The sequence below is a fragment of the Nannobrachium achirus genome, assembly GCF_963921795.1.
Source record: "Nannobrachium achirus genome assembly, chromosome: 6".
Lineage (NCBI taxonomy): Eukaryota > Metazoa > Chordata > Actinopteri > Myctophiformes > Myctophidae > Nannobrachium > Nannobrachium achirus.
In genome coordinates, this window is record NC_137815.1 from 19,383,742 (window position 1) to 19,405,140 (window position 21,399).

Here is a 21,399-nt window from a genome sequence, read left to right on the forward strand (position 1 = left end):
CTGTGAAGCCCGTTTGTCACTTTCACAAATCATATGCTGTATATTAGCATTTTTATGGTGTATCTACTATCTATTCTGCATCTAGCATGAGGCTTATTTATTCTGCATCTAGCATGAGGCAACATGTTTAACCAGCTCTGTGTGTGTGTGTGTGTGTGTGTGTGTGTGTGTGTGTGTGTGTGTGTGTGTGTGTGTGTGTGTGTGTGTGTGTGTGTGTGTATGCGCGCGCGCAGGCGGGGGGGTGGGGGGGAGTGTCATGGCACTGTTACAGATGTTGTCCAAAAATCATGCAGATCGGTACACAGTATCTCTATAGCCATTAAACGAAACGGGTATTTCTTACATTGATGCTCCTACATATTATCATGTAAGCACCAGTTAAAGTTACTTTCCATCCCTAATATACTGTGTGCACAGTGCACCCCATAACCCACACACTGCACATAATTTCAGAGCTCATATCTTTGAACGGGTAAGGGCTAGTTTACATTATTTACAGAAACTGCACATTTCAGAAATGTGAACATCGGCTTTACGGCTTTCATAAAACATTCCGAACTGTGCAGTAAAATCAACAAATGTATCTTGGATGCCAGGATGCACCATCTATAAACTTATTTCATATTCTCCATAGTCTTCAACAATCCCACATTTCATTACAGCATTACATGCCATGGGATCTCATCATCCAGTCCTTTAGGGCATAGTGTTTGTAAGGTGTAAATCCAATAAACTTCTCTTTTGTTAAGAATGTCATCTATATTTCCCCCTCTCTCGGGTAGAGTCAGTTTTTCAATACCCTGGAACTTGAATGATGAGATATCATGTTTGAAGTCATTGAAATGTACTGCTACTGGATAGTTTCTATCATTTCTCCTTATGGTGCTTTTATGTTCACTCATTCTTTGTTTTAACTGGCGTGATGTTTTACCAACATAGACCAGCCCGCATAGGTATGGCAGCTGCCTACTTGGCTACAGGAGGGGGGGAAAAAATGTACTTCTTAAAATGAATTCAATATTGCCTGTTGCTAATTATGGCAACATGACTGGTGTCTTGCAAGCGCGCTTCGTGCATGTGCAAGACACCAGTCATGTTGCCATAACTTAGCTTTTGCTAAACTGACGCCACTAGTTATACTGACCAGTTAAAATGCAATAAGTAACAAGTACACTGTATATAGCACAGGGTTGAGTATAACAATGTGGCCACACACAAATGCCAACAATGTAATAACAGTATGTGTAAGCAATTTACCCCGAGTGAGAGGACATTATGCTCTCATAATGTCCGCAGTGAGGGTGTTATCGGACGAGGCGCAGCCGAGTCCGATAACACCCTCACTCAGGACATTATGAGAGCATAATGTCCGACCCCGAGTGGTAAATAGCTTTTCTACCACTTTTTCCCGTATACATGAAAGAAAACACATAGTTGTAACTTGCAAGGATCTTAAGTTACAATCATTATTGCCTATAAAACTTCCGCGAGACAGCAGATAGTTCCACAAACAACATCTTCTACTCACCAACAGATGGCGCCAACTCCATACTAATCCATGCGTCTAGCTTACAGCTAAGCTAACGTCAGTTAGAAGTACCGTTCCGGCCGTAAATAGAGGCTGTTCGCTTCCAGAAAGGCATAGGTTCAGAGAAAAGGGGCTTTAAAGTTGGCGGATTGCATTGGATCCAAATAAATCGGCGACTATAGCATGCACGTTAGTAAACATAGGACCGTTGCCACCGTCATTTGTTGGTTGGGGGAAAGGTGTTCCGACTACCTCCTGAAGTCCCCGGATGTACACTGAGGTGCATTGATCTCGGACAAGTCCACATACAACTTTGCGGCAGTTGTTTTGTCATAACCTCCGGAATTTAGCCAATCAGAATCCAGTATTTGAACACGTGACTAGAAAAAGTGGTAGAAACCAACTTAGTGCCAACCTTAGACCAAATCCAACATATCATTGTTTTCGGGTGGAAACCTTGTATGTCCAAAACCTTACTTTTTCATTATTATTTTAAAAAGGGTTTAAAATAGTGAACATATCCAATCTAGCCAAGCACGCAACGACTCGCAGTCGCATCGCGAGGCGTTGTGTGCTTGTAGATCTGCCATTTTCACTATACTTTTGTGCAACACTTTTGTATGATGTAGGGGGCTTTAATTTACGAAAAAAAACATACACTTTTGAAACTTGGAGATACAAGGTTTCTTTACACACCACCCAAGAAGTGAACGTCATTTCCACATGCAAGAACATCTTAAAACATACATAAACACCCAGGACAGGTGCAAAGCTAGGCTATTCATTTCCCCCACTCACATTCAGAATCATGGCACAAGTGGAGGACAACTATGTTGGTGCCACATGACCCCAGGCTGTAGCACAATCTGTTCAAACCCTGGTCCCCCTTTTCTCCTGCAAATGTTATAGTCCCCCATGCAGATCACAAGACCCTTGGAGCACATCCACATGCATGCAAAACGTCCTACATTAGCAGGCCTAGCTTGGTAATACCAAACAAGCTGCCACCACATGTTTCTTTAAAGCAGATCTGGTCTGAGACAACCCAAAACATGCAGAAATTGTTGTTTTTATTTTTCCACGTTTAAGTCTATATAGCCGATATAATGTTATGATACATTTTTTTATTCAATACATTTAGCTCTCAACTTGAAAACGACTTGAAATACATTTTCCAGAGGGACAACTCTCACCTATAACCAGCTGACTGAATACACAGCCTGTCCTATGATGATTGTAGGCTATAGCATATGGCCACGATTAGTTGGCCCCCAATGCGTCCTGCCCATCAAAGCACTGTCCATGGTCCTGACTCCTGAACGTGCATTCTGGCCAGTGGCCACCCACACTATAGCACCGTATTCCCACATAATCCGTTCATTTTCAAATATCTGAGCTATAAAACTGTAAAGTGTGAATGAACACAAGACCATGGGGAGATTTAACCATATAGGGAGATTTAATATAAGCCAATTCTCTAGCTTGTCATGGTGGCTAACGTTAATCATAATTTATCAGCTTTAACACCATATCTTGTCGGGCACTAAATAGATGAATTGAACGCATGTTCCTGATGTCCTTCTGAATCGATCAGAGCCGGTGGCAGGCAGCACCGCTTCCATTTCTAGCCTAGGTTTCGTGGTGATGGTGAAATAAGACGGTGCGGTCATTCAGTGTCATGTGTACAAACCACCCCCGTTCATCTGCACATTATGGTTCGATTGGAATCCGCTCTTGCCAAAAGACAAGCCAGACACTGAGATAACCGTTAAACATTTACGCAAAAGCTTTATTCTATTTGTTCAGATTAATGGTGCCAGCATCTTCACTTACCTTAGCTGAAAGAAGTCACACACACATAGCCTACACACACTCAAATGTCTCACGATATTTTACAAACACAACACTATAGTGGTCGGCCAAGGTCTCGCGATATACAAAATGCATGGGCTGTATAGGTTTAATAAGACCGTCCTCTCGTCAGTCACTTCTAATTAAGTTAATAGGCCACACACAACCAGTATTTTTTTTTCAAATGTACGAGGCTAGAATATAGGCTGCTGAATCAATTTCAAACGTCCTGTGTCCATTCTCCCTGTTTCTTTCTCGCTCGCACGCACGCGCGCCGGCTATATAGGCTACATTTATTTTTATTATCCCAATTATTGTAGCCTACATCACAAGTGGTCGTGGACTCGTGGACAATCTTGATGATGATTTAAGGGTGAGACTAATTGCACTGGAGGAAATTGTATATAAAGCTTAATCTTTCTCACCCAAAAGTGTCCTTTTCAGACAGTTAGCTTTAGGCCTACAAGTAGTCTACCTACTACCTCATGCTGTCATGCACAGTAGGCAGTAGAGGAGACTTATTGGGGAGACACGCCATAGATTAGAACCTAAACCAACTATTTTCCAGAGAAGATGAAGATTTTTTTTTTTTAAATCATTTTTGTGGAAACATACCATTTTTACATAGCCTACATTGTCTTATACACTGTTAAGTGTTCAATGCATTGTTTATTTCACAAAGAATGCAATTCAATTCAATGCAATGCAATGCAATGCAATTCAATTCAATTCAATTCAATTCAAATTAGCTTTATTGGCATGAGAAAACATACGTTTACATTGTCAAAACAAGTGTCAAAATATAATAAAATCAGTTGAGAATGGGGAACAACAAAATTATACACAGTTGGAAGGGGTACAGGAATGCACTGGGCAGCTCCCTGCAATAATAGCCTACTACTATGTCGGTTAGTTGTCTGTCCTGCACTGCCCCCGAGCGGTACTTAGAGGTAACAGCGACATTTCCGTTTTCCACCCACCACTATTACAGTAGTGGAAAAAAGTACTCACATTTTCTACTTGAGTAAAAGTATCAATAGTCAATACTGCAATGTAGAGATACTCTGTTACAAGTAAAAGTCTGGAATTCAAAAGTACAAAAGTATTGGTATGAAAATGTACTTTAAGTACCAAAAGTAAAAGTACTCAGTGTGCAGAATGAATGTCCCATTTCAAGTTCAAAATGTAAAAAAAAAAAAAAAAAGATCCTTTGAAAATAAAAGATGTACAAGATGCAACGAATTGTGAGCTTGACAAAACATATAGGGCTGAAGTGGCTAGTAGTGTTTTTTTTTTATAATAATAAAAATCTACAAAGTAAAGTTTTAATAGAGCCTAATTGTAGTGAAGTATAAATAGAATACACTATTTTCCTCTGAGATGTAGTGGAGTAGAAGCAAATTAAAGTAACCTGAAAATCGGAAATACTCCATTAAAGGTAGGCCTACCTACCTCAAAATGGTACAGTAGCCTACTTGAGTAAATGTACTTGGTTACTTTACACCACTGCTTATGGGATGCTGTGGGAATGTGTGAGGCGGGCACACAACACTACTCCAGCGTTATCTGGGCGGACAACGACCCTGACCGTTATCACCATAGCGTTAAAATACACCTCAGCACTACCTGGCTGGGTCCCAGTCCAGACGTCTAGTTTATTCAAGCCCAGTCTTTAACTGATCGTGTTTAACAGTGGCACGATCGACTGTTGACTCGACCACATCATCGCTGTTGCACCGTGGAGAGAAGAAGACGGAAGTTGGATGTTTTTTTTCTTCCCCCCAGGAGAAAGTTTTGACTCTTTTTTACAATGAAGATGAAGACAGCGGTTGTCCTGCTCTTGTGTGCTGCTCTGGCTTACAATGTTGCAGCACAGGACGAGGACAACAATGCATCGCAGGATTCGCAACAAGAACTGTCTGTGGAGACCCTGGTAAGAGAAGCGAGAAGCACATAGGCTAGTTTCTCAAACTTTCAAATTTCAGGGTCTCCCCTTAACTCTGACAGTGTACAAATGGAACCAAATGGACCCGTTAGGGTCCATTTGGTTCCATTTGTACACTGTCAGAGTTACAGACTTGTATGGGTCAATTTAGACCCCCATAAAAGGAACCCACAGAGTCCCTGGCTGGAATCGAACACTGTACTGTAGGCTACTATAGATCAATGTAACATCTGTTAGAACAGTTGATGCGTTCGCCGAGTTATTGTTGTGACATGAACAGCTGGATTAACTCTTGTGTTGTTGGCTCTCCAGGTGAAACCTGAAACTTGCTCGGTACTTTCGCAAATGGGAGACACTCTACAGATCCACTACACGGTAAGGGAATAGGGAAATCAACGATCGTGCACTTTCTCTTATCTAGACTATAGCCTCCTACTTACGTGTCCTGTTGTGGCTGGCTGCTGCGTTAAGGATTAAAGTATATGGTTAATATGCATGTTATAATACATTTGTAGTGAGATTTTCCTACTGATCATTCATGATGACTAACACACTCGTCTGTGTGCCACATCTGCATGCATGTGCATGGATGGATCCATCGCTTTGCTCGTGTTCCCCTGACAGTGAAACATCACCACGCAAAACGTCATCGTTATTTGACGTAAGAGCGTGGTATGTGCAGATCAGACGTAATGTGCATTCTCTATTATCGGTCTATAAGCGTAATAATGCGTTTGGAGATGTTGGGGGCTTTGACCGATGCGTCAGAAGAGCTTCTGTCTGTCTTTGGCGTGTCATTACATTCTACTGTGCCTGTGTGAGTGGGTGTCGTGTGATGGGGAGGTGCAACACGTCAGCAATCCCCAAACTGTTTACACACCCATGCCATGTGATGTAATAGTGATGACTCTTATATGCCGGACAGCCGGCATATGTTGTGTTGCATTGCATTTTCACATTCTGTTTGACTGTTCTATGATTTTTTATTTTTTATTTACAGGGTTCCCATGGTCATGAAATTCCTGGAAATATTTTGAAATTAGAAACATATTTTTTCCAGTACTGGAAAAGTTTTGGAATTTATCAAGGGTCCTGGAAGGTCCTAGAAAAATAGCTGTGCATTGTCTTTGGTTATTGATTTTGTTAATACCTCTGAAATGACAAATGAAACATTGGCCAAATTGTCAAATATTAGAGGCAGAAATTGTGAAAATAGCAGATCTACATGCTCACAACGCCTCGCAACGCGTTGTGAGCATGTACCGGTAGATCGGCTATTCTCACAATAAAACCGTGTTATACAAAATTCCTCTACTCTTAGTGCTCATCAGGGTGCCGGGTCCCCAGTTCAAATATGATTATTTTGTGGGGTCACGGCCAGAAAAGGTTGAGAACCACTGGCATACACTACCTGTCTTTGAGCATTGCACATAGGAGTAAGTGACTCGTTCTTGAGCTGAATTATTGTTATATAGTCCTGGAAATCAGGTTAAATATTTTGGAAAAGTTTTGGAAATTAATTGGTAAAGATGTGTGGGAACCCTGTTACAAGTTCCCTTTTCTTTTTTGTACTTTACTTTACAGGGCAGACTGATGGATGGTAAGGTGATTGATTCATCGTTATCCAGGGACCCCCTTGTTGTAGAGCTGGGGAAGAGGACAGTAATTCCTGGTAAGAAGTGGCAGTTAAATACTACAGTATGTGTATTGTGTATGCTCTGCTTTTTGCTACCACACACTTTAATCAGATTCAGATTGCATTTAGCATGCACATAAGAACAGCCGTTTGCTTTATTGACTTACATATGATATTCTTATCAGGTCTGGAGCAAAGCTTAGTTGGAGTTTGTGAAGGGTAAGTTAAAAAAACATTCAAATAACAACCATAACAATGTAGGCCTAATAATAATAATAATAATAATAATAAAGTAATACATTAATATTATATTATTAATGAGGCCTACATACTTTTACAAAATGGTGATTATGAGTTTATGACAACGCTTTAGCAAAGGAATCTGGCAATTCCTTTATAACATTTATTGTGAATGCTTTTGTATTTCATGACACGCCAGGCAAACGATAAAGGCCACTATTCCATCTCACCTTGCATATGGAAAACGAGGATACCCCCCTACAATCCCAGGTATTACGCACACACGCACGCACGCACGCACGCACGCACGCACACACACACACACACACACAAATAAATACTTGGTTCAGCTCTGACCTGCTCACTGCATCAGACCTCTCAGATCAGATACTGGTCTCCTAAAACTCAGTGGTTCTTAACCTGTGGGTCAGGACCACACATGTTTTTGGGGGGACCCCAGATTACAGTAAAGCAACAATTCAAGTACTTTTAAGACCTTTTTAATGCCTAAAAAGGCATATTTACCATTTAAACCCTCTATAATTGGTAAAAGGTACTATACGTACCGTACTTGATACAGTCTTTTTTTCACTCCCTACCAAATCTCTTTGCCAAAAAAAGCTCACAGCTCACAGCGCATCGCAACGTGTCGCGTTGTGAGCTTGAAGATCTGCTATTTTTTTGGCACATGTTCAGCCCCAGGATAATGGATGTTGGGAATATTTTGATTATCGCGGTTTCGTTGGTCACAATAATCGTGATATGAAATATTCATATCGTCCCATCCCTAACGCGACCGCGGTTTTCCCGGTGAACCTAAGCGCAACGGTGGGGGCCGATGGGCAAGGAGGGTCGAGCTTATGAGAAACAACTAAAATAAGACCTTAAAACCTGGCGAAAACAGTTGTGTGCATTAGCGCAAGATGACAATAAAGGAAATCATTAAATGGAAACATTCAATTAACTTCTGAAAAGCCTACTATAGGCTTTAAAACCTGGCGAAAACAGTTGTGTGCATCAGCGCAAGATGACGAAAAAGGAAATCATTAAATGGAAACATTCAATTAACTTCTGAAAAGCCTACTATAGGCTTTAAAACGTGGCGAAAACAGTTGTGTGCATTAGTGCAAGAATAGATGAGGATAAAGGAAATCATTAAATGGAAAACATTAAATTAAAGGAGTAGTTCACCCCCAAAATGACTTTTTTCCTATTGATTACTCATGCCATGGAGAGTAGAGTTCAATAATATTTTTTGGTTTTTGTCACATTCCTAAGACAAAAATTTGATTTGAGTACATTTACCCCCATTGATTCCGGATGGTGACCCGTTTCGAAACGGGTCACCATCCGGAATGAATGGGGGTAAATTTATTGTTATCACATTTTTGTCTTAGGAATGCGACAAAAAACTAAAAATATTATTGAACTCTACTCTCCATGGCATGAGTAATCAATAGAAAAAAAGTCATTTTGGGGGTGAACCACTCCTTTAACTTCTGAAAAGGCTTCTAAGCCTACACTAACCTACTAGTAAAACTAGTGGAACCACGATCTTGCCACACGTGAATAGGCTAATTGTGGTTGTAAACAATAACACAGACAATATAAATCCTTATCCGTCTAGTAGTGGGAAGAAGGGGTTATCATCATGTATTGAGAGTGCCTCTCAATACATAAAGCTATATAACCTCTCCATCATCGGCAATAATCAGTGGTGTGTTCCCCAGTCACGCCAGCTTTGACTTTACGTTCCCCACACTCCCACGCCCCCACCGTTACGCTTAGGTTCACCGGGAAAACCGCGGTCGCATCCCTAACACACACACACAAAGAGGCTGACAAAGGTGTTGTGCTGTCCTAGGCGACGCTACCCTGGAGTTTGAGGTGGAGGTGGTGTCCCTGACGCCGCAGACGCCATGGCAGAAGATGGTGAACGACGTGTTTCCTCTGGTGTGCCTGGGCCTGGTGCCAACGCTGCTCGCCATGGTGGGACTCTACCTCTACAAAAAGGCCAGCAACCAGACCAAGAAGAAGGCAAAGGACAAGAAGAAGAAGAAATGATAACCAAAGGGCACCAAATTATTTAAATAAAACAAAGAAAAAAAGGACTTTGGTGTTATGTCAATTGAGTTCATTTATTGATGATACGATACGATATGCCATCTCCACCACTTTAAACCAGTGGCGTATTATACAGCGGTAGGCGGAGTAGGCCGCCGCCTACCTCGTGGGATCTGATCTAGCCTAAATTACAAAAACTGGGGAAAAAAAACAACAACAGGGTTCCCACGGTCATGAAATTCGTGGAAATATTATGAAAAAATAGAAAAATATTTTTCCAGTACTGGAAAAGTTTGGGAATTTATCAAGGGTCCTGGAAGGTCCTGGTTATTGATTTTGTTAGTACCTCTGACATGACAAATTAAACATGGGCCAAATTGTCAAATATTAGAGGCAGAAATTGTGAAAATAGCTGATCTAGCTGAAAATAGCTGTCAACGCGAGGCGTTGTGAGCATGTAGATCAGCTATTTTCACAATAGAACCGTGTTATACAAAATTCCTCAACTATTAGTGCTCGTCAGGGTGCCGGGGTCCCCAGTTAAAATATGATTATTTCGGGGGTCACGGCCTGAAAAGGTTGAGAACCACTGGCATACTGTCTTTGGGCATTGCGGAGTAAGCGACCTGTTATTGAGCTGAATTATTGTTATATAGTCCTGGAAATTGGGTTAAATATTCTGTAAAAGTTTTGGAAATTAATTGCTAAAATGTGTGGGAACCCTGAAACAAACTAAAAATCACCAACTCGACAACGAAAGTTGCTCGTCCAGTTCCTGGTCTATTCATGAGCAGGCAGCCTGTCTGTCACCACCATATCCATTCAATAGAGTGACACTCCCTCATAGAAATGCAAATTTCTCCTTTTGTTTTCATGGAGTGGCAGGGGGAGGGGGGTTTGGGCCGTCACCTGTACCTGAGGCGGCTGGCATTTCGCCTACCCTGAATCTACTGTAATTCCTGCAAACGCCACTGCTATAAACCTGGAGTAACTATTTTGGGGCATGGGGGGCATTGGGGTTATTATAGGCTATTTGAGAATAGCAGTTCTGCACGTTTACAACGTGGTGTGAATGATGTGATGTGTTATGAGCTTGTAGACTGGCTATTTTAGTCCAATTTAAAAGGCCCATATTATTAATGATTAACAGCAAAAAAATATATATTGCAATTGACACCGCTAGTGGTTCCCAAACCAAATCCCAAACAAAACGCGTTGCAAGCTTGAAGATCTGCTATTTTCACTACTTCTTAATCATTTGCTTTCTAATTTTGGGAATTGATAATTTTTTTATTTTACTTTTGGAAAAATGTTCGGATTAGGAAATCTTTATGAAATCTTTTTAAATGATAATTAACGACAACATTTATGAAAACAAAAAAATAAAGGGATATTCACCCGCGACCCACTGTTTGGGAAATAGTGCCATAAGCCAGTGGTTCCCAAACTTTTTAGCTCAAGACCTAAAAGAGAAATCAGACGTTTGCCTGACCCAAACTAGTGAAAATAGCCGAGCTACAAGCTCACAACACGCCGCGTCGCTTTGCGCAGCATCGTGAGCTTGTATGTAGATCGGCTATTTTCACTACTTCTTAGACATTTATTTTCTAATTTATGAATTTATGTTTTTTGAAAATGTTTTGAAATAATAATAAATTAAAAAAAGGAAAAGATTAGGGGAAAATGTGTCCACGACCCACAAATGGGTTTGGGAAACAGTGCCATAAGCAATGATATGTGTAGGGCATTCACGAATAGTGATTTTTATTATTCGAATTATTCGACCTCAAAGTTCAAATAGTCCAATATTCGACAGGACTGGACAAACTGTCAAATATTAAGTAAGCAAGAGGCGAACATTGTGAAAATAGACGATCTAGCATGAAGATCTGCTATTTTCATAATATGTATCTGCGGAACCGAGTCACATTAAATGTAATAGACTACAATTTCAAGTGCTTGTCAGGGTTCTTATGACTTCCTATCTAGCCAAGCTTTATAAACCATGAAGAAATTTTTTTTTTAAGACAAAACAATAAAGAATAAAAAATAAGCGAATATTCGACTTCGGTAAACGACATCGAATAGTGACTTTGATATTCGAATATTTGATGAATGCCCTAAAATGGTGTAAGCTCAGTGTTGGGCGGGGTACCTGTCAGTAGGTCCGTGCTACAGCGTGCGCTGCACCACGTGTGCTGCCTCGATGACATTGTGATGTCTCGGCTGTCTGTCTCTGATCGCTGGCACGGTGAGAGTGCGCTGCGACACCATGAGCAGAGGGTTGCGCTGGCGGAGGACGCTGTCGCTGACGGAGATGCCGTCCAGGTACTGACGCAGCAGAGCCTGGAGCTGTTGGTTCTCTCGTGTCAGGAGCTCTTCCTCCTTTTCCAGGCTCAGGCGCTCCAAAAGGACCTTATTATAACGCCGCCAGAACCGCTCCAAATCCCAGTAGTCAGTCATTGCCTAAAGAGTCACAGATGGTTAGGGCTGTCACAGATATTACATAATCGTCTAATCGCATTTATTTGACATAATCGCGATTATTTTTCATAATCGTCATAATCGTTTCCATGTTGAAAAATGTTCATATGTATTGTTTTTCAGTCAGAAATAGTGGAAATAGCAGATCTACAAGCTCACAGCGCGTCGCATCGCGACGCGTTGTGAGCTTGTTGAACGGCTATTTCCACTATCAATGCTCTTTTTTAAGTATAAAGTTGTCAAATATGTCAGTAATTTCTTTGTATATTTAGGTTATGTGTCATGTCTACCATGTGCAACTTCAAAGCCTAAAAGCCATACAGTAATGTCATTGTCAACGGCAAAAACACAATTAAATCGTTAATCGCAATTATTTGAGTGACAATTAATCGTCATGTAAAATGGCATAATCGTGACAGCCCTACAGATGGTGATGTTTCAGTAATAACACAGTTCTATGCATGTTACAATTCCACTGTAGCTAAATTAAAACCGACTACCTTTGCTAGTTCTTCGGATGGTGGTTCCATTGCCTGGGCTCTTGCTTGGTTTTCTTCCTCTAGTGTGAGAGAGGACATATAGAAGGGCAGGACCTTTTCCTGGTCACTTTCCAGCTTGCGGCACATCTCAGCTCGACGTAGAAGCTTGTCCCCCTGAGTCATCCCAGAGGACGCAAGGGGGAAGATTAAATCATGAATGTCACTGGTCATTTACATTCGTTGTGTTGTCAAATGTGGGGTTGACATCCGTGTATTTAGAAATCTGTGGATGGGCAATTTTGATAACCTGAACAAGTATCTTAAAGATGGGGTGCCATGATCCCCCCCCCCCCCCCCCCCCCCTCTAAAACATGATTATCAGCTATTATGATTATACTAGGAGGAAGATTTTCTTCCAAAAAAAGTGTACAGAAAGAGTTAAAATTAGGTTTTTATGTGGCCACACCCACCAGTTCATGAAGTATGCCTGGTTGTCATGGTGGGTGGTGACCCAGCTGAAGTTAGCCACACCCACAGTGTTGGGTGAATGGTAAAGGGGGAGGGGTTGATTCTATGATGTAATTGTATCTGTGTTTTTGGACCGGCACTTTTGACCCAGCCTCCAGGAAAAAAAAACAAATACTAAGGGAATACATAATTGCTTATAACAACCACACCAGGGGGTCTAATGAAGTACTGTCAACCTCCTAGACACATGAAAAACAGAAAAAGTACAAAACTATGGCACCGCCTCTTTAACCACTTAAACCCTATTGTCCGGAGTTCCCCAAGGCTCCGCTCTTTCCCCCCTCAACATCAAATCTATTTGCCAAAAATAGCCGATACACACTCACAAGATGTAGCAAACTTACAGATCTGCAAGTTTAAGCTGAATATTCAACCCCAGAACAGGGATGCTAGAGTTCAAGTGGTTAAAGGAGCTATAGTCAACATTTTCATGAAAAACAGATGGTAAAATAAAAAGAATGTTTCGAAAATATTTTATAAAAAAATAAGCTTCATATAGCCTATGTGTTTCTATTCAAAAATTACCACAAAAAGTGTAAAATAATGATAAAATAATCATTTTGGTCGGGCCGACACTTTGTTTACATCCTAGTCTAACACTATCAAATAGACTAGAATGGAAACAAAGTGTCGGTCTGACAATGGCCAAAATGGTTATTTTATCATTATTTTATGCTTTTTGTGGTCATTTTTTAATAGAAACACATGTATGAAGCTTATTTTTTAATAAAATATTTTCGAAACATTAATTTTATTTTAGCATCCGTTTTTCAAGAAATAGTTGACTATAGCACCTTTAAGTCACGAGTGGATAGAAATGCAAACTGTAGTAAAATAACGACAACCACCTTCGCAACAATGTCCTGCAGCTTCTTGGCAGCTGCGTTGCTGTGGACGACAAGGTCAGTGAGCCGGCTCTTCTCTGAGGCGTGAGCACGACTCATCTGAGCCTTGAGCTGGCCAGTCTGAAGGGTCACCTTCTCTCTGGCGGCTCGCAGCTCTCGCGCTGCAGCCTCGCTCTCCCTCTGGTTGGAGCTGAGACTTGCACGTAGCGTGGAGATGGAGTCCTAAGAAGAAAAATACACATACCGCCACAACATATGTCGTATTATTGAATGCTTTAACTATTGAAAAATAGCAGATATACAAGTTCACAGCGCGGCACTGAGTGCCGCGCTGCGAGCTTGTAGATCTGCTATTTTTGAAAAAGTCGTGAAAATGTACTTCTGGGTGGTCCCTGGAGATTGGGGTCCGTGGCCAAATACATATAATTTTGGGGGTCCTTCACATGAAAAGGTTTGAGAACCACTGACATAGTAGTCTCTCAAGAACAGACTAAATGAGCTCCAGTTAAGTGAAAAGGACCTTTTCTTTGACGATGGCTGGCCAGATTGCTGACATAGAAACATAGGTTTTTCAAAAAACCTTAGAAGGATTCAAAAGACACTTTATAGAATCGGGTCAAAATTTGAATTTTCAAGATTTTTCAAAAATAGCAGATCTACAAGGTCGCAGCGCGGCACTCGGTGCCGCGCTGTGAGCTTGTATATCTGCTATTTTTGAATGTACTTTGAATGCTCTCTGCCTCAGCCAACACTACGCAATTGTCAAGATATGCCACCCAAAACAAAATAAAAATATAAAACAACATATAAATACAAATAGCTATCGTTAGTAGTTACCGGTATGTTTCTTGATATGCCTATGCATTTGTTCTATTGTTGTTGATGTACTGACATATTATCTTGCTTATTATATTGATGTATTACCTGCTTATTGTAAGTCGCTTTGGATTAAAAGTGTCTGCTAAATGCCTAAACTAGTCTGTAAACTGTTGATATGGATGGCCCTTTAGGCAGCTTAATTAGAACCCTGACTCTTTCTCCAGGGCTCCACTGGCGGCGTCGCGTTGCTCTGTGTCTTGACGGCGTCATTGACGCAGACACGTTGCCGTCCGACTGGCTCCACTGAACGTGAATGTGTTGATATTTCAATCAAAGATCATAGGATATTCGCATTATCAACTGTAGTGTTATAGGCCTATATGCCTAATTATAATAATGTATGCTGTGTAAAGTGCCGGAAAAAGGAGCAGATCTACAAGCTCACAACATGTCGCGTGCATGAATCTGTCATCATGCTGTTTTGTGACTGTCTGTGAGTTTGTAGATTGGCTATTTTCGGTGCACCAGCGCAGCCACGATAATGTATAAGCCTAAAAACTGTCTTTAGTGTTCAGACTCAGTGACTCACTGCTGGCCTGTTTTTAGGAGGATGAATTGAGAAAGTCGTTTCCTAGCCTGATGTGATTAGCCTATACATAATTTTATCAAGTGGGAAGACCACTGTAATTACATAAAAAATATGCTAGGAATTTTGGGACATCTAGTCACCCTTGTGAATGACGTGAATGGATATCCAACAGCAGAAAGGCACTTATAGGTCTATACCGGTACATTTAAATATGCAATGCAATTACATTTAATCATAATTTATACATGACTGGACGTCAAAAAATTGAACCGGGGCAATTTTTGAGTTTGGATGCCGTCACCGGAGAGTCCGACGTTGACGTTGCTGTCGGCAGTCGAGCACCTTTCATTGATTAAAACGGGAGCGTTCCCAACGTTGACGCGACGCTCAACGCGCCCGGTGGAGCCGGGGGGTTATTAAGTTCCCCTAGGGTTTTATTATCAGTGTAATAAATGTCTGGATAAGAGATGTATACAAAAAAAGGAGCACACATGCAGCTTTAGAGATACTATAATAATGTATCCTTGTGTGCAGGTCACACAACCATAGCAGTACCAATACCAACCTGCATCTTCTGTAATGTACGGGCCTGGGATTCGATCTCTTGCGCACTGCTCTGGTCACGGGCCCGCAGTGACTCATAGGCGATGCGACGATCCTCAGTAGCCTCCTTATAACTCTGCTGGGCCTGCTGGTACTGACACCACAGAGTCTTCACTGATCCCTCCAGTTGGTACCGCAGGTCATTCTTCTCTCTGATGTGCTAAACAGATCAGCAGTGGGAGATTAGATATAAAACTGTGGTTGTTGAAATTAGTGTTATACAAAACTTTAAGCTATTTAGGCCTGAGCCTGATTTATGTTTAGTTACGCTCTGGTGTTGTGCACCAAAAATATCCGATCTGCAAGCTGTCGCATCATCGAGCGTGACATCAAGTCTGACATTGCGCGCAACAAATTTCAATCAGCTTTTATTATTAGATCATGAAAGCATGAATGCAATCTAATGTTTAGGATTGTGTGACACAATGCTTGTGTGGTTCCCATATATTTTGTTGTCCATCTGGGTTACAGTTATGATTTTTGTTAGTAGAGAAAGGTATCTGCAACAAAGCAGAAAGCCCGCAACACTCCCAAGTTAGACGAAGGCTTTTAGGTGCACGGCTCAAAATAGCATATGAGAAAGAAGTAGTCGCCAGCACTCAAGGAATCTCCTTTTCACATGATTTTTATTTACTGTCCATTGAGGTAAATACAATCATGTGAAAAGGAGATTCCTTGAGTGCTGGCGACTACTTCTTTCTCATATGATTTTTGTTAGTGACAACGATGTGAAATGTTTTGCAAGATACCCTGTTTTTGATCTCATCTCTGGTGCTCTGGTAGTCCTGCCGGGCTTCACCGACCACCTCGCCGTAGCGCTGCTCCATCGCAAACCTCACGTCCTCCACGTAGACAAACTCTTGCTGATGCAACGACAACAACGTCTCTCTGTCAAGCACAACGTAAGTAGACTCACATTAATGACCATGCCGCAAGGGACATTGATACTAGTTAAAGTAAGGGTTCCCACACATTTTTACCAATTAATTTCCCAAACTTTTCCAGAATATTTAACCCAATTTCCAGGACTATATAACAATAATTCAGCTCAATAACAGGTTGCTTACTCCTATGCGCAATGCCCAAAGACAGGTAGTGAATGCCAGTGGTTCTCAACCTTTTCAGGCCGTGACCCCCGAAATAATCATGTTTTAACTGGGGAACCGGCACCCTGACGAGCACTAAGAGTTGAGGAATTTTGTATAACACGGTTCTATTGTGAAAATAGCAGATCTACATGCTTGTAGATCGGCTATTTTCACAATTTCTGAACTCTAATATTTGACAATTTGGCCCATGTTTAATTTATCATTTCAGAGGTATTAACAAAACAAATAACCAAAGACAATGCATAGCTATATTTTCCAGGACCTTCCAGGACCCTAGCCTCGTACCCGCCCTCTTCCGGAAACCATTTCATTCCTGGAGAACGGAAGTTGGTCTACCCTTGATAAATTCCAAAACTTTTCCAGTACTGGAAAAATATTTTTTCTAATTTCAAAATATTTCCAGGAATTTCATGACCGTGGGAACCCTGTAAAGTTGCTGATAGACACACATACACGGTTACACACGTATGCACACACCTCTCAGAGTTGAACTCTGAACTCAGCTCCTGCTGGCCGTCGTTCCATTGCTCCTCGTGAAATGCCAGTCTGTCCGTCTGCAGAGCCTGCAGGGACTCTAGGAAGACCAGGTGAGAGCGCAGGGCCTGGGCAGACTGCTGCTCTGCCTCATGAAGGTCGCCCACCAAACACTGAATCACAAGGTTTGAGGTTATACAAAAATACTTGCAAAACACATACGTGTGCACACACACACGCACACACATGACTATAATGACTATAATACATTTTAGGGTGCCCACTGTCAGATTCTCCTCTTGTCTGTGGAACCAACGCACCTGTCTGTATATGGGAGAGTGTTTTCTGCTGGTGATTCAGTCAGAGTGTATCAAAGGGTGCGTTCGTAAATGCGCACCGGGTGTGGTTAGGGTTAGGGGTTATGGTTAGGTTTAGGCATAGTTTTACTGAAGTTAAGGTTAGGGTTAGGGTTAGGCATAGTTTTACTGAGGTTAGGGTTAGGATTAGGGTTAGGTTTAGGCACTCACTACACTGAGCACACACCCGGTGCGCATTTCCGAACGCACCCTTTGATACGTTCGGACTGAAACACCAGCAGAAAACACCATCCCGTCTGTATATACAAAACGGAACATGGTGGAAGTCTTTTTATTGTATTTCCTTTTCTGTTTACTTTTTATTTTTATTATATTGTGTATTTACTGTGATATGGATCACCCGTGGGTCTGAAATAAAGATTGAATTTAATTGGCACACACACACACACACACACACACACACACAATGCAAATAAAACACTATCAATAATGTACATTTGGAAAATCGTGGTGAGTTGAAGGGGGATAAAGTCACCTTGACAACGCTGTTCTTGTGATCAAGCACCCGTTCAAAGATCTGCCTGGACACCTCCATGTCGCTTTTCAGCTCTGCCGCTCGGGTTTGGCGAAGAGCGGTCCGCCATTGCTGGGTTAGTTTGTTTAGGTTGACGGCGCTGTTCCTCTCCTCTTTGTGCAGCTTGTCCTGATGTCAAAGGCATGACATTTGAAACAGACAAGGGGTTGATGATGTGCAGGGCCAAACTGCAAACAACTAGAAATGTAGCCTAAAACAGGGGCAGGCAACCTTAATTATCAAAATAGAAACGTTTGGCCCAGAAATCTATTCAAAAGCTGTCTGGAGACTCAAATTATGTTAGCTTTATTCATGTTTTTTTCTGGTCTTTCAGTGTTACTTTTTTTTTAATTGTTTGTGAATTTATCAAAGCAGATTTGGTATACTAGTAAGCAGAGTTGGGATCCGTTACTCAAAAAGGTAGTGCACTACATATTACATATTACCTTTGAAAAAAGTAGTGCCTTACACTACTTCATTACTCCCCGGAGAAAGTAACTAGTTACACTACTCGTTACACTACTTTTGAGTTACTCCATAAAAAGCCTGAGATGCATTGCCATATATTAGACATATTAAATATTTATTATATATTATTATAATATCTAATACAATACAGTTATGTTGTTCAATGAAGTGAGTCCCAGGGCTCACTGGTGGTCATTTGAATGAGTCTAATAATAATAATAATAATAATATGGGTAATAATAAGAAGAACAATAAATACAAATTATAATAATGTAATTATTTCTGAGCCCCTGTGGCCTTGTTGTAATTTAGGTTTGTGCAGCTCACATACATTCATGAGTTTATTCATTTATTTATGGACATACAAGGTTTCCACCTGACATTATATAGTTCTGTATCCGTATGTCAGTCAGTTTAAGCAGATTTCATTCCATTTGGCTCCTATGAATTTTACAGTCCAGAGGTGGACATGACCTGGCGGAGATCTTCCCCCCACAGAGCGCAGCAGGTCATACTGTATAGCAGGCGAAAGTGCATGAACTATAAGGAGATGACTCCAGACTCCAGCAGAAGCACTAAAACAATGTCAAACTGATTCTAGCAGCGGAAAACTTCCCATTTGCTTTAAAAAGGCAACATAACAGCGATGTTTTTGCATAAGGAATTATTAATTGTCAGTCATCATGAGCATCATGTCAGAGTCGCAGAGCTAGGTGAGGTGCTCTTTTTCCCTCTCTCCCTCAGCCTACCGTGCATTGATTTCCAGTAGGCTTATTCATTCCTGTGGCTCGCAGTCGCTGGATATTTAATAGGGTGTTTTTATTTATCTTGTCACATGTAGGATATTAATCTAGGCTGTGATTCAAACGTCGGCTTTGCGCACCTCGTGATGCACTGCCGTGCCACTCTTTTTTTCTCTTTTCTCTCTCTCTTTCTCTCTCTCGAAACATAGGCAAAAGGTAATTCATTTCTTTGCTTGATATTATAAATCTCCTTATTTGGGGGTTTTGCTGTTTTTAGTCCCTTGTTTTAATCTATATGCGACGGTTATCAAATGTCGGTGCATGGCTGCTGCTTGATTGCCACAGTGTCACCATGACCTGCTGCTGCGCTGAAAATCAAATGTGTAATCAAATGTGTTTGATTACCTCTTCTTTGGTTAGTTATTTTAGGGAAATGGCAGTTCCAATGTTCTAAAAGACATGTGATGATGTTTACAATCGGTTCCTGCTGAAGGCAGAAGCAGGAACTGCAGGCACGAAAGTAGCGAGTAGCGAGTAATGCGACCAGGCAGTATTTGTAGTGTTATTAGTAGTGTTATTATTATTTCGGATGAGTAGTGCCGTTACACTACTCGTTACCGAAAAAAGTAGTATTATTACAGTAACTCAGTTACAGTAACTCAGTTACACCCAACTCTGCTAGTAAGCCAGCATTGTTGGCGTTAATAAAGCATTAATGAATTATTTCTTTTCCTTCAATAATTTGTTTCTTATTTGGTGTGTAGGCATGGTGTGTGTACAATAGTAGAATGTTAGAATAACTGCCTACTACAATAATAAATTATGATTAAAATCATACAAAAGACAAAAGAAAACCTTGTATTCCTTTACAGTAGGCCTACATACTTCTTTGCCCAAGCAACTGGGAGCCACGGTTCAAATATGATTATTTTGGGGGTCGCGGCCTGAAAAGGTTGGGAACCCTTGGCCTAAAAGAATGACAGTCATGCTGACTTTGTTTGTGTGATGAAGTAGCCTACCTTAAGGAACTGGGTGAGCATCTCCTCTTTCCTCTTGGCCATCTCCTCCTCTGCTTGGGCTCTCTGCTTCATGTAAAGGAGCCTCTCCTCCTCTGTCAGGCCACCCTGCCTCCCCCCACCACCCTTTTTCACTCGTTTCTTTGGCATGGTCTCTTTCTCTCTCCTTCAGGTAGGCTCGTTTTATTGTCGACTCACTGAAGCACACGTGTCACTAATTGTGAGTTATTCAACCTGAAAAAAAGAAAAGAAAAAAAATAAGTTATGTATTTGTAGTTTGGAACCAAAGAGTAATGTTTAAACTATATAAAATGCAAACCAAACATTAGCTAAGTAAGCCTATCTTTCTATTTTTGATAGGAGAGAGAGGGGATCTCCAATCTCGACTCTCATGTGAACCTGCCACATTTTGAGAACATTTTATATGATATAGGCCTACTGTAGTTTGCTATGCTCTCTTTTTTGTGTCACTAATGAGGGGCCCATTTCATTGCATTTCTCATTTTCCAATGTAAGGCACCATGACAGTTATTTATTTGCTTAATTTCTGAATTTGTTTTGTATGGAATCCTTATTGCAAGTATGGGCTACTGTATATTGGAACACATCTCAATTCAAAACCAACCATATGATCTGGAGCATCAAAACTTCTGCATTCTGTCACACTGACTCTCCAGTCACGTATCATTTGTCATTTGTCTGTTATTCAATGTTACATGAGTTTGAAAAAAAGGACTCCAATTGAAACAAGCCCAAAAGCTTTCTTGGGGTGTTTATCCTTTTAGCTGACCTTGTACCAGTGAACTGTACTGTCATGAAACTACCCTTTCTTTATGCAAACTTCTAATAAAGTCTTCAATCAATGAATCAACCTCTAGAAAAGCAACCGTTTTAGAATGAAGTACCTTAGGCTACACGATTTAGATGTTTTACATTACAGAAACATTATAATGATGTACTGTACTTGCTAGTTGCTAGCTACAAAAGGTATCTTGAGTGAGCTTAACATACCTGTGATCATCATGAGCATCGTCTGTTTGTGTATGGTCTCCTAGCAACATCCTTAACTTCCTTTACATTAGCAAAA

At 41.0% G+C, this 21,399-nt stretch overlaps 2 protein-coding genes across 2 annotated transcripts; one reads left to right on the forward strand and one right to left on the reverse strand.

Moving 5' to 3' along the window:
• The first annotated feature begins 4,920 nt into the window (after positions 1-4,920).
• On the forward strand, positions 4,921-9,290 carry fkbp11 (FKBP prolyl isomerase 11). The gene is made up of 6 exons (XM_080727761.1): positions 4,921-5,312; positions 5,637-5,699; positions 6,909-6,996; positions 7,146-7,179; positions 7,400-7,470; positions 9,065-9,290. The coding sequence occupies exons 1-6, from the start codon at positions 5,190-5,192 to the stop codon at positions 9,262-9,264; spliced, it is 579 nt and encodes a 192-aa protein (XP_080583887.1). The 5' UTR covers positions 4,921-5,189; the 3' UTR covers positions 9,265-9,290.
• A 2,146-nt stretch (positions 9,291-11,436) lies between these two features.
• drc2 (dynein regulatory complex subunit 2) lies at positions 11,437-20,462 on the reverse strand (the record flags this gene model as incomplete). The annotated part of the gene is made up of 8 exons (XM_080727481.1): positions 11,437-11,730; positions 12,249-12,401; positions 13,604-13,822; positions 15,574-15,771; positions 16,361-16,499; positions 17,198-17,367; positions 18,047-18,214; positions 20,316-20,462. The coding sequence occupies 8 exons, from the start codon at positions 20,460-20,462 to the stop codon at positions 11,437-11,439; spliced, it is 1,488 nt and encodes a 495-aa protein (XP_080583607.1).
• Positions 20,463-21,399: the final 937 nt, after the last annotated feature.

Bases quoted from the DNA above. Each gene is read 5' to 3' on its own strand.
- fkbp11 (XM_080727761.1), top strand. From the start codon at position 5,190: ATGAAGATGAAGACAGCGGTTGTCCTGCTCTTGTGTGCTGCTCTGGCT. The intron at 5,700-6,908 runs GTAAGGGAATAG...TTTACTTTACAG, and splicing joins CTCTACAGATCCACTACACG to GGCAGACTGATGGATGGTAA. The intron at 7,471-9,064 runs GTATTACGCACA...GTGCTGTCCTAG, and splicing joins ATACCCCCCTACAATCCCAG to GCGACGCTACCCTGGAGTTT.